Source organism: Bos mutus, chromosome 28, assembly GCF_027580195.1.
Source record: "Bos mutus isolate GX-2022 chromosome 28, NWIPB_WYAK_1.1, whole genome shotgun sequence".
NCBI lineage: Eukaryota > Metazoa > Chordata > Mammalia > Artiodactyla > Bovidae > Bos > Bos mutus.
In genome coordinates, this window is record NC_091644.1 from 19,292,026 (window position 1) to 19,304,408 (window position 12,383).

The window sequence follows — 12,383 nt, forward strand, 5'->3', positions numbered from 1 at the left end:
GGGGAAATGCAGGTGAATGACAGTATAACAGGAACCAATGTTTTGGTTTGGAAGTGCTTTGCCACTTCCTGGAGAAGGAAATGGCAACCCACTCTAGTATTCTTGCCTGGAGAATCCCATGGACGGAGAGGCCTGATAGGCTACAGTCCATGGGGTCGCAAAGAGTCGGACACGACTGAGCGACTTCACTTCACTAGGGTATGGACTTGGGTTTGGTTACCAGAGTATTACGAACTTTGATTCTCTCATTTGTAAACTGAGGATAACAATAGTATAGGCTTCACAGGGCTGTGACGAGGGTCAAATGAGATGAGGCGTGCAAAGTACTCAATGAACAGGAACTTAAGTACTCAATGAATATTAGCTGTTCTTCTAGAAAACAGGTTATCCCAGGGGCACTGTGACATAACGCTGAAGCTTACGGAAATCCATCTTAGGTCGAGGGCTCTCAGGTCAACTCTTGCTTCCGAGAACCTACCTACCCGCTGGTCGCCACTTCTGACTTTCCCCGAGCGTCTAGAAAAACATGCACTCGTATCTGAAGCCGCGAGATCGAGCGCCTAGTTTCGCTGCTAGACTCCAGAAACCTACTCCACCCATTGGGCTGCAGCGCTGCCACGTCTCGCGCATCCCGAGCTCCCTACGAGAGGTAGAGCCCGCCCCAGAGCGATTCGTCACGCCGAGGCCCGCCCCTCCGCGGCCCCAGTCACTGGTAGGGCGGCACCGGATGGCCACGCGCCGTGACGCTACGAAGGGGTGGGGACGAGCACGCGCCCGGAAGTTCCGGGGGGGGGTATTACGTATATCCGGCGAGTAGCTGGCGGTCCCGGGTGCTGCTGGGCTCTGTGCTCTGAGGGAGGGTCCAAGCCGCTTGCTGCCGCCGGAGGAACCCCTTGGGCCGTGAGTCAGGGGGCCTCGGCGAAGGAGGAAGCTGGGGCCGGAGGCGCGAAGGTGGCGGGCAGGGAGGGTCTGGGTGGAGGCCGGCGCAGGCGAGGTTGGGGGAGGAAGTGACACGCAGGCGGTTCTGTGGGGCCGCGGGGCTTGTTCTGGGCGGGGACGGGCCGGCTTGGCCGGGTCTGCTTGGTTCCCTGCTGGCCTCACGGGTATCGGGTCCATCCGCATTTCACTCGGGGGTCTTGGCAGCTGTTGGGCAGGATACCAGTTTTCCTGTCTTTACTGTGCGTCCGGGTTTACGAATCGGCTTCACATCCCCTGTGTCGGATGATTCTCAGCCCTCGGTGGGGTGGATTGAAGTCTTGATAATTATCCTTTTTTTTTTTTTTTTTTTTTACAGAGATTAAGGCCTGTAGAGGCATAGTGAATTGCTCAAAACCCCGCAGATAGCAAGTGTGACCGTTCGAACTAGATATCCTGGCTCCTAGTCGAGGGCCCTCCCCACCCCCACTTCAGCCACACTTGTATTATCATCTGCTGTCCTGGGTTGAACCCCGTGTTTTCTTCTTCCGCCTCCCTCCTTTTCCCTCTCTTCAGTGCATGGGAAAAAAATCTCGGTTAGTGTTCCCTCTTGTTCTTGTCTTTTCTCTTTTATTTCGGTACATCTGTTTAGGTTGTAACGGGGCTTTACAGAGTTTCGCAGTGGGGCTGCCCTTTGACATTTACCCTGCAGCTAAGCAGAGTTTCCTAGCCAAACGCCAGCTGCTTGCTATCCCAAATCTGTCTGAAATAGTGTCTTAAAGTTGCTCGGAGCATATATAAGTAACGAGTATGTGCAATATAAGTGATGCATAGCTTTTTTTATTGACTGATCATCAGTCTCGTGCTCTTTATTTATTTGAATCATCCGTCCTTAAATTTGCAAATTTTAGGTACGTTGGCAATGCTTTTGTTGGTAGTTAGAGCCCTTAAGCTAATTTGCCATAAGATGCCATAAGGATTGTAAAGTGGGTCAAGGCTAGAAAAGAAATAAAGTGCTAGTTATTTAACTTATGGTTTAAAAGTTGTGATGAGTTCTAAGGATGAAAACATTGGGTTATCATAGCTGTAACTGGTGGTTTAAGAAAGTTTTTTTGAAGCAGTTTTGTGATTTGCATTGGAATTTTATGTGATATTAAAAGGAAGGGCTTTGACTTTGGCATTAAAATAGAAGGGTTTGAGTCTTCACATTGTTACCTTTTCAGCTGAGCTCTCTTGGTTAAGCTAAGTAATCTGGGACCATCAGCGCCCTCATCTTGTTAAATGAAGCCGGGGATCCCTACCTCCTAGGGTTAGTGTGAGGCTGAAATGAGATGTTTGTACAGGCACCTTAGAAACTGAGAAACGACTCACTCGAGGGTGCAAAGCCTAAGATCTCAAGGATGGAGGCACCATCAGAGCCATTTCCTCTTTGGGTAGCACTACTGTGAGGTTCTTTGGGTCCAATAAGGGGTTTTTTTATTTTTTAACATCACCTTCATTTTGGAGGGAAGAATTATAGGATTTTTCAAACAGGGATATCAAGGGAACATAAACTGGAGAGTTAAAGTAGTTCTGTTAATTATGAAACATTCCTTAAAATGGGATTTTCTGCCATTCTGTCACCTCCAGAGAATTTATCTAGTTGGGTACACTTCTGTAATGATGTGGTGAAACTTTACAAAATGTCTATAAAGTACTGACTGCAAACCATTGTAGTACAAATGAATATATGCGTTGGGTTTTAAAGTTGAAATCAGTGGGAGTGACCTTAATGAGACATGCTTTCTAAAGGTGAGACTTCAAGTGGTAGAGAAAGAAAATAGGGAAGGATGACTGGTTTGGTAGGATTGCTGAGGAGAGGCACATTGTTCTTTTACTTACCAACAGTGGAAACTTAAGCACAGGAACTTTGTAAGTGTATTTAAGTCATTGGCCTTCTTAGAGACTAAGTTTCCAGACACAACTATTATTTAACATACTAAATTTGGTTTTTCTACCAAAATATATTTTGATGTTGTTGAAGAAGGCAAAAAAATCTTATTTAGTATCTTTGTATAAAAGCTTTTCCCTCAGTCTCTACCCCCACCCAAACTCCCAAGCTTCTTTTGACCCACCTATGGTAAGCCATAGAAGATAAGCACTAAGCAGTCCTGAAAGTTTACAGGTCAGGCCACAGGCCTGATAAAACCAAACCAAAACAAAAACAGTAATTGGATGAAAAAGAAAACTAACATATACTGTCTCATTCTTTAAATGAATATAGGTAGGTTTTTGTAGTTAACCCTTTTACAGTAAACCTTTACTTTTCTAAAAAAATAAAACTTCAGGGAATTTGTTTGATAACAATTGGCCACATCTAGTGTAAAGCCTTGCGTTCAGGTGTTCTTGCTGTTGGAGAGGAGTGAAAGTGGGTATCATTCTTTTTTCTGCACCAAAACTGGTGCTGAGGCAAACATTCAGTGTGATCAGGAAGTGCTGACTCAGAAAACTAAACACCCACCATTGGCTCTGGATTCTATTACGGTTACATTTAGAGGTCCTCTTGCTTATTCCCAGTATATGTATACCTTTTAGTAGCTTTGGGTCGTCTTCTGTTTTGTCTAGGCTTATGGGAAACAGTAGAAAAAGTGCTGTTAATATCAGTATTGAGGTATGTAGTTGGGTAGGAACCTGCCTCTATGTCCTGAATGCATTTTCTTATTTTAAGAAAGTCCATATTTGTAAAATGGGTTAGGTGAGTCTTAATTATTCACATTATGACTGGACTCTCTTATCTCTTCATGGCTCTCCAACATAGTGCTGTCATCTTTTTCTAACTTGAGACACATCTATAGAAGAGATTAAACAATACTGTTAAAGAAGAGATAGAATTGGTAAATGGAGCAGTGCAAATTGTGCCAGCTAGTAGGATTTTAGCGAGCTTGTTTTTTAGAGTTGTTTACAAGAATGGGTTAATATGCCTTTTATTCTTGTTTTCTAGTTAGCACATCAGTGTGACATTTTGATCCAGATTATTGATGAGGGTGATTTCCTAGAAGTTTTGTTAACTGGTAGACAGCTCTGGTGTATCTAGGGAACGTGAATGAGCAGGTGCCTGGAGAAGTGAGTCATACAGTGAAAGAGGAAAGTGTATCTTTAACGCCTAGTGCTCTGAGTATCATAGATTGGAAACTGATAGGAAATCGGGAGTTTATGCAGATCTGAGTACCCCAGAGACTTCCACTTCCCTCCAGGGTGCAAAATCCTTTGATTTTTTAGGTCCAAAATATGGGGCCCTAACCATGCATGAAGGCCAGCAAATGCGAGTTAACGTCTCCAGAAGTATATCAGCATTCACAAGGCTAATGTTTGCTGCTTTCCTATTTTATACAGGGAGTGAGCATTAATAATGTCTTTCATCTTTGAGTGGATCTACAATGGCTTCAGCAGTGTGCTCCAGTTCCTAGGTAAAGCCATTTCCCTGAAATACACATTTCAAATGCTGTGCATTTCCCAAAACAATTTAAATATAGGTAGATTTTGCTGTGTAGGAGCTAATTATGCTATTATTATTTTCTTTTTTAGGACTCTACAAGAAATCTGGAAAACTTGTATTCTTGGGTTTGGACAATGCAGGCAAAACCACTCTTCTACACATGCTCAAAGATGACAGACTGGGGCAGCATGTTCCAACGTTACATCCAAGTAGGTTTGAAAATACCTGGTGACCTTTTGTTATTTGAGGGTCAGTGTCAGGGTTGGAGGATGGATCTCCAATTTATGCAGTTCTTTTACTTACTGAAGCCCCAGAAGACTTGACAAACAATTCTCTATAGGACACGCTCAAGTCACATACCCATGAATCTAAAGACGTCTGGAACTTTGTCACTATCTGTTCTCACTAGTCCTGCCATGGGACACATCTCCCATATCTATTTCTAAGGAGTAGCAAGCACTTTGGAGAAAAAGAGACTTGGCTTTTTAAAATAATTGAAGGGTATTTTCACCCTTGTATCCTTTTCTTTACAAAGTGAAAGCTTCATTAGGTTTTACGTTTGTATTGGATTATAATTTTGGTAGCTTGGCCTTGTTGGATGGAGAAGTTTATTTATTTCCTTTATTTTTCAGCATCAGAAGAGCTGACAATTGCTGGAATGACTTTTACAACTTTTGATCTTGGTGGGCATGAGCAAGGTAAGAGATGATTCAGTAGAAGGGTGATGTTGGCTTCTGGATCATTTTGTTCCCCTTTTTCAAAGCAGAGTCTCATATATACCTTTTAAATTGCTTTCTAATAACATGAATATTCCCTTACATAATCATAATAATTGTCAAACCCAGAAAGTTTCATTTACCTACTCTATAGTGTATACTGCCTTTTTTTGGTCATTTGTTCTGGTAAGCTCCTTTAAACATTTTCCCTCTCTTAAACAAGATCCAGTACAGTATCACATGTTGAATTTAATCATGTCTCTTTTTTATCATTTATTCAGTGGAGTGTATGTAGGAAATTATTTGTAATTTTAAGTCATTTTAAATTTGTCAAGAGTTGCAAAGATAGTAGAGTGACTATTTGTGATCACTTTGATCTGAACTGATATTTTGTGTATTCTCCCCATTTGGGACCGTTGATGGAACATTTTCTTCTGCCTTGTTCTCCTCAGTGCTTTGTGCCTTACACAGCCTATGTCTGCTTGGTTCCCAGATTCCTATCTAGTGTTTATGCAGAATTTGGGGCATCTTTATCTAATGGATGCCCACTTTACATTTGGCATGACTTTATAGTCAGTGATTTTATTAACATTACATTTACTTTATTCATGTAATATTTATATCCTACAAAATCATATATGTAAAATGATCATCAGCACATAAAATACTTATACAAAAACGTGACTGAAAGAACATGTACAGAAACATCAGCAGTGGCTATGTATTGATGGAGGGCTACAGATGATCTTGTTTCCTTTTTTCCTATAATAAGCTTGTATCATTTTCATTCACGTAGAGAACGGTGCATGGTATCTTTTCTGCTGCTTTCAGAAGTATCTGTAGCCACTTAACAGATTTAAATTCGGAGATAAAATAGTTGTAAGCTGAACTGAGACCATCTGAAGAATGCAGAAGGAGGAGGTGTTTTTAGATACCTGAATTGGGAATTGTATATTATTTGGTGTGATAAATTTAGCTTTCAGGTTTTGATAAGAGTAGAAAAGGAAATGCATTTATGTACAGATGGTCTCCAACTTAACAATGATTTAACTTAAGATTTTTGACTTTATGATAAAACAGCCTTTCGTCATGCTGGGCAGCTCCCCGTCAGCCATGGGATCCCGAGAGTAAACAACTGATATACTTGAAATCATTCTGTGCCCATGCACCGTGCTTTTCTTCATACAGCATTTCATACAAACATACAGTATTCAATGAATTACATGAGAGAGTCAACACATTATAAAATAGGCTTTGTGTTAGATGACTTTGCCCAACTATAAGCTGATATAAGTGTTCTGAGCACTTTTAAGGTAGGCTAGGTTAAGCTATATTTGGAAGGTTTATCAAATACATTTTGACTTAGGAGATTTTCAATTTACAATAGATTTATTGGGATATAACCCCATTATAAAGAAAAATTTGTCCATAGTTTTGTTTGAGGAAAATTTACTTAACGGAAACATTTTTTTCCATAATAACCTTGCTACATTTTACACAAATTACTGAGATGCTGTTGGGAGGGTTTTTCTGTTTTTTTGGTTTTGTTTTTTGGTATAACTTAAAATTTTAACTTATAAAAGTAGTCCAGGATTAACGTAGCAAATTCAGTATATGTTGAGTATACAAATCTGAAAGGTAAAAGTGAAATTCCCCCAACTTTTCCTTCCCAGTCCCACTCTTCAGAAGTGACCACTGTTAAATGTTTGATGTAGAAATGCTTCCTTAATCATCCCATAGAAATGAATGGCTTAGAAATTATAATACAGTTAAAGCACTGCTTCCCAGATCATTGTCGCATCATGTTATAAACCAAAAATTGAAATTTATAAGGCACACTGGGTTAAATTAGGAGACAGGTAACTGGCTGGAAACGTCAAGCACCTGGCAAGCCCTGTCTCCCTGTGGGCTGAGTGGATGAAAGTGTCAGTACGCTTACAAATTGGTTAGTTAGGAACTAACTTGGGACTACAGTTATATGGATAAATAATTTGCATCCTGATACTCTAACTCAGAAGTCGCAAACTAAAATGGTTCCGGGGTGAGGTAGGTCATTTAAGTGAGTGAAATCGGGAGTGAGACAGTAGGAAGTGGTGGAAACTTTGACAGACAAGAACTGAAGCCGCATGTAAAGGGGCAGCCACCGCTCAGTCCGCTGATTATTATCCACCCAGTATATGTGGACTGATAGGCGTGGGATTGCCAGATGTTGTACTTTTTCAGAAAATCAGGCAGAAAACCCTGATTTTAGTATTTAAATAAATCAGATTCAGTTCATGGACCATCAGTTTATTCGTCCTCTGTTCTGACTTAATACTGGCTAGGACTTGGAGAATCTGTACAGAGTTTAATGCTATTGAAACCTGGCCAGAATTTGCTTACTTCATAGACCATTAAGTTATTCATATTCAGCATATATGTTTTTAAATTGATGCAACTGCAAACTTTCTCTTTTAGCACGTCGGGTTTGGAAAAATTACCTCCCAGCAATTAATGGGATTGTCTTTCTGGTGGACTGTGCAGATCATCCTCGACTTATGGAATCCAAAGTTGAGCTTAACGTATGTTTATATTTTCTTTTTCTTTTCTTGGCCTCTGTTTCTTTTAAGAAATACAACTTAGTAGTGCCAGTACTTAATCATTCCAGTTAACATTTGGTAAAAGTCCTAGCTACAGGAAGAAAGTATTTTAAAATCAAAAACATTATTTTTCAATGTTCTGAGGAATCTTGTCTTGAACGCAAGTAAATTAACTTTGCTTAAATTTATCACAGGGTGATTCTATGTGCGGTTTGCTCAGGACATTCTGCAGTTAATCCCTGTTTTCCCAGCATAATTAATGTCTTTCCCTTTCATGCATCACGTATGTTCACTCTTTATGATGTGTTGGCATAGTGAAACCTTAAAGGAGATACTAGAGTTCTTTGTGTTTTGAGTCTGTGTTCTCAGGTTGTACCTGCCCAGCCTTTGGCACTGAGTGACCTCCTAGACCTTAACAGGCTGTTCTGTCTTCAGTTTTGGTCACATGCATTGTTTGATATTAACTAGGATTCATGTCGGGTTTTTTCCTTTTTCAACATTGCATTTTTCTTGTCTTGATCGTTTCTGTAACGTTGCCTTTATAATCCATACTGTGTCACTCTGCCTTTTCTTTCTCTTTGATTTATAACTCTCTGCATTCTTGTGTCTGGCAATTTGAACCTCTCTCTGGTGTAAGTATGTTTGTTGAATCTGAAGCTGTAGTCTTATGATCCTTCCCTTACTTGACCCCTTGGCACTCGTCATTCTCTCTCTGTCTGTAAACTCCCCTTTACATTCTTGGTTTTGGTGTTTTCTCTGGCTGATACTTCTCTGACTCCTGGCACAAGCGCCCATTCCCCCTGCTTAGCCCTTAAATCTAGGTGCTCCCCAGGGTCTGTACTTTTTCCCAGGCTGGTCCAGGCTTGTCCCATTCTTTCATCTGCAACCCATCATGCCAGTGACCCCCAAATGGGTTTCTATTATTTGAATCTCTCTTGAGCTCCAACCTCATACATAGTGTTACTTATTAGAAACTCTGCCTACCAATTCTGTCCTCCCAGAGTGGAACTATTCGTCTTACCCATCCTGTACCTGTACATGCAGTGAATGACTATAGATTTCACCACCACCCTGCCATATACTACTTGTCTTTGCCCTCCTTAATATCCTTGAGTAGATCTCTTAACAGTCTGGGGATAAAATCTACAGCTCTTTTGCATAGCACATAAGTTCTTTCATAATCTTTGTTCTGTTTATTTCTCCAGCTTTTCCATTGCCTACCTTGAACTACATTCCAAACATAGATAACAACTTGCCCTCCCTTGAATATTCAGAAGTAACTGTCTATTCAGAAGTAACTGTCTCTTCCTGGTTTTCTCACCTGACCCTTACCCGCTTTTGCTTGCAAATTTCTAAATGTCCTTTAAGAGATCCCACAATTTAGGTATGACTGTTTCTGAGAAGCCTTCTCTGACCTCTCAGACTATTAGACTCTCCATCTTACCAGCATCTGTTGTTTTTACTGATTTTATTAGGTCTCTCCCACTGGAACTTAGATGTAGGGATCTTGTCTTATTTCTTTGTGAAACCCCCATATCTAGGTAGAGAAAAGACAATGGCAACCCACTCCAGTACTCTGGCCTGGAAAATCCCATGGACGGAGGAGCCTCGTAGGCTGCAGTCCATGGGGTCGCAAAGAGTCAGACACAACTGAGGGACTTCACTTTCCCTTTTCACTTTCATGCATTGGAGAAGGAAATGGTGACCCACTCCAGCGTTCTTGCCTGGAGAATCCCAGGGACGGGGGAGCCTGGTGGGCTGCCGTCTGTGGGGTCGCACAGAGTCAGACACGACTGAAGTGACTTAGCAGCATATCTAGTAAAGCCTTGGGCATATAATATGCACTTTGTTACTATTTAATGAATGAATAACTTCCTTACTCTGATTTTGTCTAACATTTCTTGGTACTTGAGATGTTCATAGTAGGTTTCCCTTTATCCTTTTAATTCTGCCATCCTTTCCTAGCTCTTCCTGTCAGTGAAATAGATTCCTAGGCTTGAAATCTTTGCCAACTCCGGTTCCTGTGTTGTCTTATCATTTAGACATCAGTCTCTTCACTTTCTCCAGAATGCTTGCTGCACTATTCCGTACGTGCTGCTATCTTAGGTTAGATCATCATCCCTTACCTGAGCACCACAGATAGATACTATTTGAGAACATTGTACTGAAAGTGTAGATTCTATTTAAGAATTCCTGGATTTAGGGTCTATTGCAGCTAACTTCTCAGACTGGCACCATAATATTTGTCATACCATCCCAACTCATTTACTCTGTCAAGACACGTCAACATAAATGCTTTAATCCAGCCAGGTGATACTCCATATGGTTTTATGAACTCTTCCTACTGTAAAGCCATTGGTTATCTTCTTCATTCTTTGGGTTCTGCCTATCCAAACCCTGCCCCTCCTTCAGAGTCCAGTTTAGTTTCCACATCTTTGTTAAAACTTTGCTTAAGTCCATGTCACTGTTTTATTTTCCTGAGTGCCTTTTAGTATTTGTATTCTCTTCCTATTCACCGTGACAGGTAATCATCCACTTGCCGTGCTTTATTGAGAGACGAACATAGAGTGAGGATTTCTTGAGCCAGGGATGTGTCTTCCCTTTCTTTTGTCTTCCTGTCATTGTTGGGGACGGTATGTTGCACACAGGGGGCATCTAGTGAATACTTGGGGTTTCCTGTAGTCTCTTTGAGGCTGTGTAGCCAGAGCTTTGTTCTTCCTGGCCAATGCTCAGTGGAGAGCTGAGGATGGTCTGTGGTTGAGTGATTTAGCTCAGAGTTAAGGTTCTGCTGCTTTACAAATAGACACAACTTTACATTATAATTGTTTTGAAGCTTTTGGGGAATTTTAAACTAATGTCAAGGTAATTTTTAGGGGCTTTTTGCCTAAAGATAAGGGTGTTATATAATGTCAAGATTAACTTTTAGTTAATCACTCAAGTATAAGTATGATCAGATTTTCACTCTGCATTTGGTACCTTGTAGACAAGTTAAAGGCAAAATTATCTTCATTGTCTGGTGGGCTTTTATAGATGCTTCACCCAGCTCTTTTTTTAAATCTTGGCTTTAGGCTTTAATGACAGATGAGACAATATCCAACGTGCCAATCCTTATCTTGGGGAACAAAATTGACAGAACAGATGCAATCAGTGAAGAAAAACTCCGTGAGATATTTGGGCTTTATGGACAGACCACAGGAAAGGTAAGAGAAAAAATCTTCAGCAGATGCATTATAAAGGCAACTCACAGCTTTTGAAACATTCGGGTTTTGCAGTCTAGATTTTACTTGTCTTTTAAAAGTAACTGGGCTTAACATTGTTTTTCTAGAGGTGATTTGTAGACTGGGAAGGCTGGAGCATGTTCGTTCTTCCCGTGTTTTCTAAGGAGAGTTTTCTTCAGGTATTTGAAAGAGTTTTTAGCTAGAAATTTTTTTGGACTGGAAATTTCAGGTTATGAAGAGTGCTCATTTATATCATTTTCTAAGCATTGAAATTAGAGTACCGGGTTATTCTCTGTGCTCCTGCTGAGAGAGGTAGGACTGTTACTCCTGTTTGGAGATGAGGAAACTAAGAGGGATTGGTTCAGGTCTACACAGCAAGTCAGTGATAAAACCAGGAATAGAACACAGATCTTCCAGATCAGTAGAATCTTCTTGCAGAAAAGTATGCTTGTGAGAGAAAAATCCAGATCAGCTCTAGTTTATAGGCATCCTGGTCTTTTCAGCATAAGGTTTGGTATATTTAATTTTTAAAAATTTGCTTTTCTGGAATCTGTAGCTTCCTGACTTTTTTGCATGGTTCCTTAGTCTTGCCTCTTCTTGGTTATATAGTTCTTTCTAGAAATACTTCTTTTCATTAGCTTAGTTTTCCATTTTACACACACTTGAATTTTTAATTTTCTTGACATAACCTGTCATTCGTATATATTTCTGAATACTTGAATTAGTAAGAATGTTCTTATTTCTAAGAAATGCTGGACTTCTTTTGTTCATAATAGAACATGCTTTTCTGGGTTTGCTGCCATAGCTTTCCAGATGAACCAGTTCGTGTGTTCAAAGCAAGGGTGCTTCACAGTGAGAGAATCTGGGAGTAGGACTCTACTGAAAGCATGAACCCCAGTGGCCTTGACCACATTTCTGTAATTAATCCCTGCTCAGATTTGCTTCTGACGATGGAGAAAGTGATTTTTGTCATCACCCTCGCAAGCTTCTCCACATGGAAATGCTAACATGTTGGTTTTGCCTCCCCTAGGGGAATGTGACCCTGAAGGAGCTGAATGCCCGCCCCATGGAAGTGTTCATGTGCAGTGTGCTCAAGAGGCAAGGATACGGCGAGGGCTTCCGCTGGCTCTCCCAGTATATTGACTGATGTTTGGACAGTGGAAATAAAAGAGTTTTACTTCTCTGGACTGATCCTATTCACAGCTTCCTCACGAACTTTTCTAATAGAACAAGGAAAGCTCTCCGACCGTGTCCGGCGTTGAGAAGCCAAGAGTCTCTGTCTGCTCTCTCATTGCCCAGTGGTGACATGTGCTCTTCTCCACACTGTTGGGAGCTAATGCTGCCCCACGTGCTGGTGCAGGTCAGCACCCCGGGACTTGGAGGTGGCAGGATTTGTCGAGTAGAGCTGTGTGCCATCACGGGCCACCTGGAAAGAAAAACACGTCTCACCACTGTGGTTGATTTCAAAAGAAAGTGATTC

At 41.1% G+C, this 12,383-nt stretch overlaps 1 protein-coding gene across 3 annotated transcripts; it reads left to right on the forward strand.

The window, feature by feature from the left end:
* The first annotated feature begins 769 nt into the window (after nucleotides 1–769).
* Nucleotides 770–12,099, forward strand: SAR1A (secretion associated Ras related GTPase 1A). Of its 3 annotated transcripts, XM_070364632.1 has the most exons (8): nucleotides 788–900; nucleotides 1,295–1,511; nucleotides 4,288–4,361; nucleotides 4,480–4,599; nucleotides 5,023–5,088; nucleotides 7,564–7,667; nucleotides 10,754–10,885; nucleotides 11,934–12,099. In XM_070364632.1, exons 3-8 carry the CDS (start codon nucleotides 4,304–4,306, stop codon nucleotides 12,048–12,050), a joined length of 597 nt encoding a protein of 198 aa, XP_070220733.1. In that variant the 5' UTR covers nucleotides 788–900; nucleotides 1,295–1,511; nucleotides 4,288–4,303; the 3' UTR covers nucleotides 12,051–12,099. The 3 variants fall into 3 exon arrangements, with proteins under 3 accessions (XP_070220732.1, XP_070220733.1, XP_070220734.1); XM_070364631.1 differs by lacking the exon at nucleotides 1,295–1,511 and having other exon boundaries at nucleotides 770–900; XM_070364633.1 differs by lacking the exon at nucleotides 1,295–1,511 and having other exon boundaries at nucleotides 826–951.
* The last annotated feature ends 284 nt before the right edge of the window (nucleotides 12,100–12,383 follow it).

What these genes read in the sequence shown, in the direction of transcription:
- SAR1A (XM_070364631.1), top strand. Translation starts at nt 4,304, where the DNA reads ATGTCTTTCATCTTTGAGTGGATCTACAATGGCTTCAGCAGTGTGCTC. An exon ending in CAGTGTGCTCCAGTTCCTAG is followed by an intron (nt 4,362 to 4,479) that starts GTAAAGCCATTT and finishes TTTCTTTTTTAG; the next exon opens with GACTCTACAAGAAATCTGGA. An exon ending in ATGGACAGACCACAGGAAAG is followed by an intron (nt 10,886 to 11,933) that starts GTAAGAGAAAAA and finishes TGCCTCCCCTAG; the next exon opens with GGGAATGTGACCCTGAAGGA.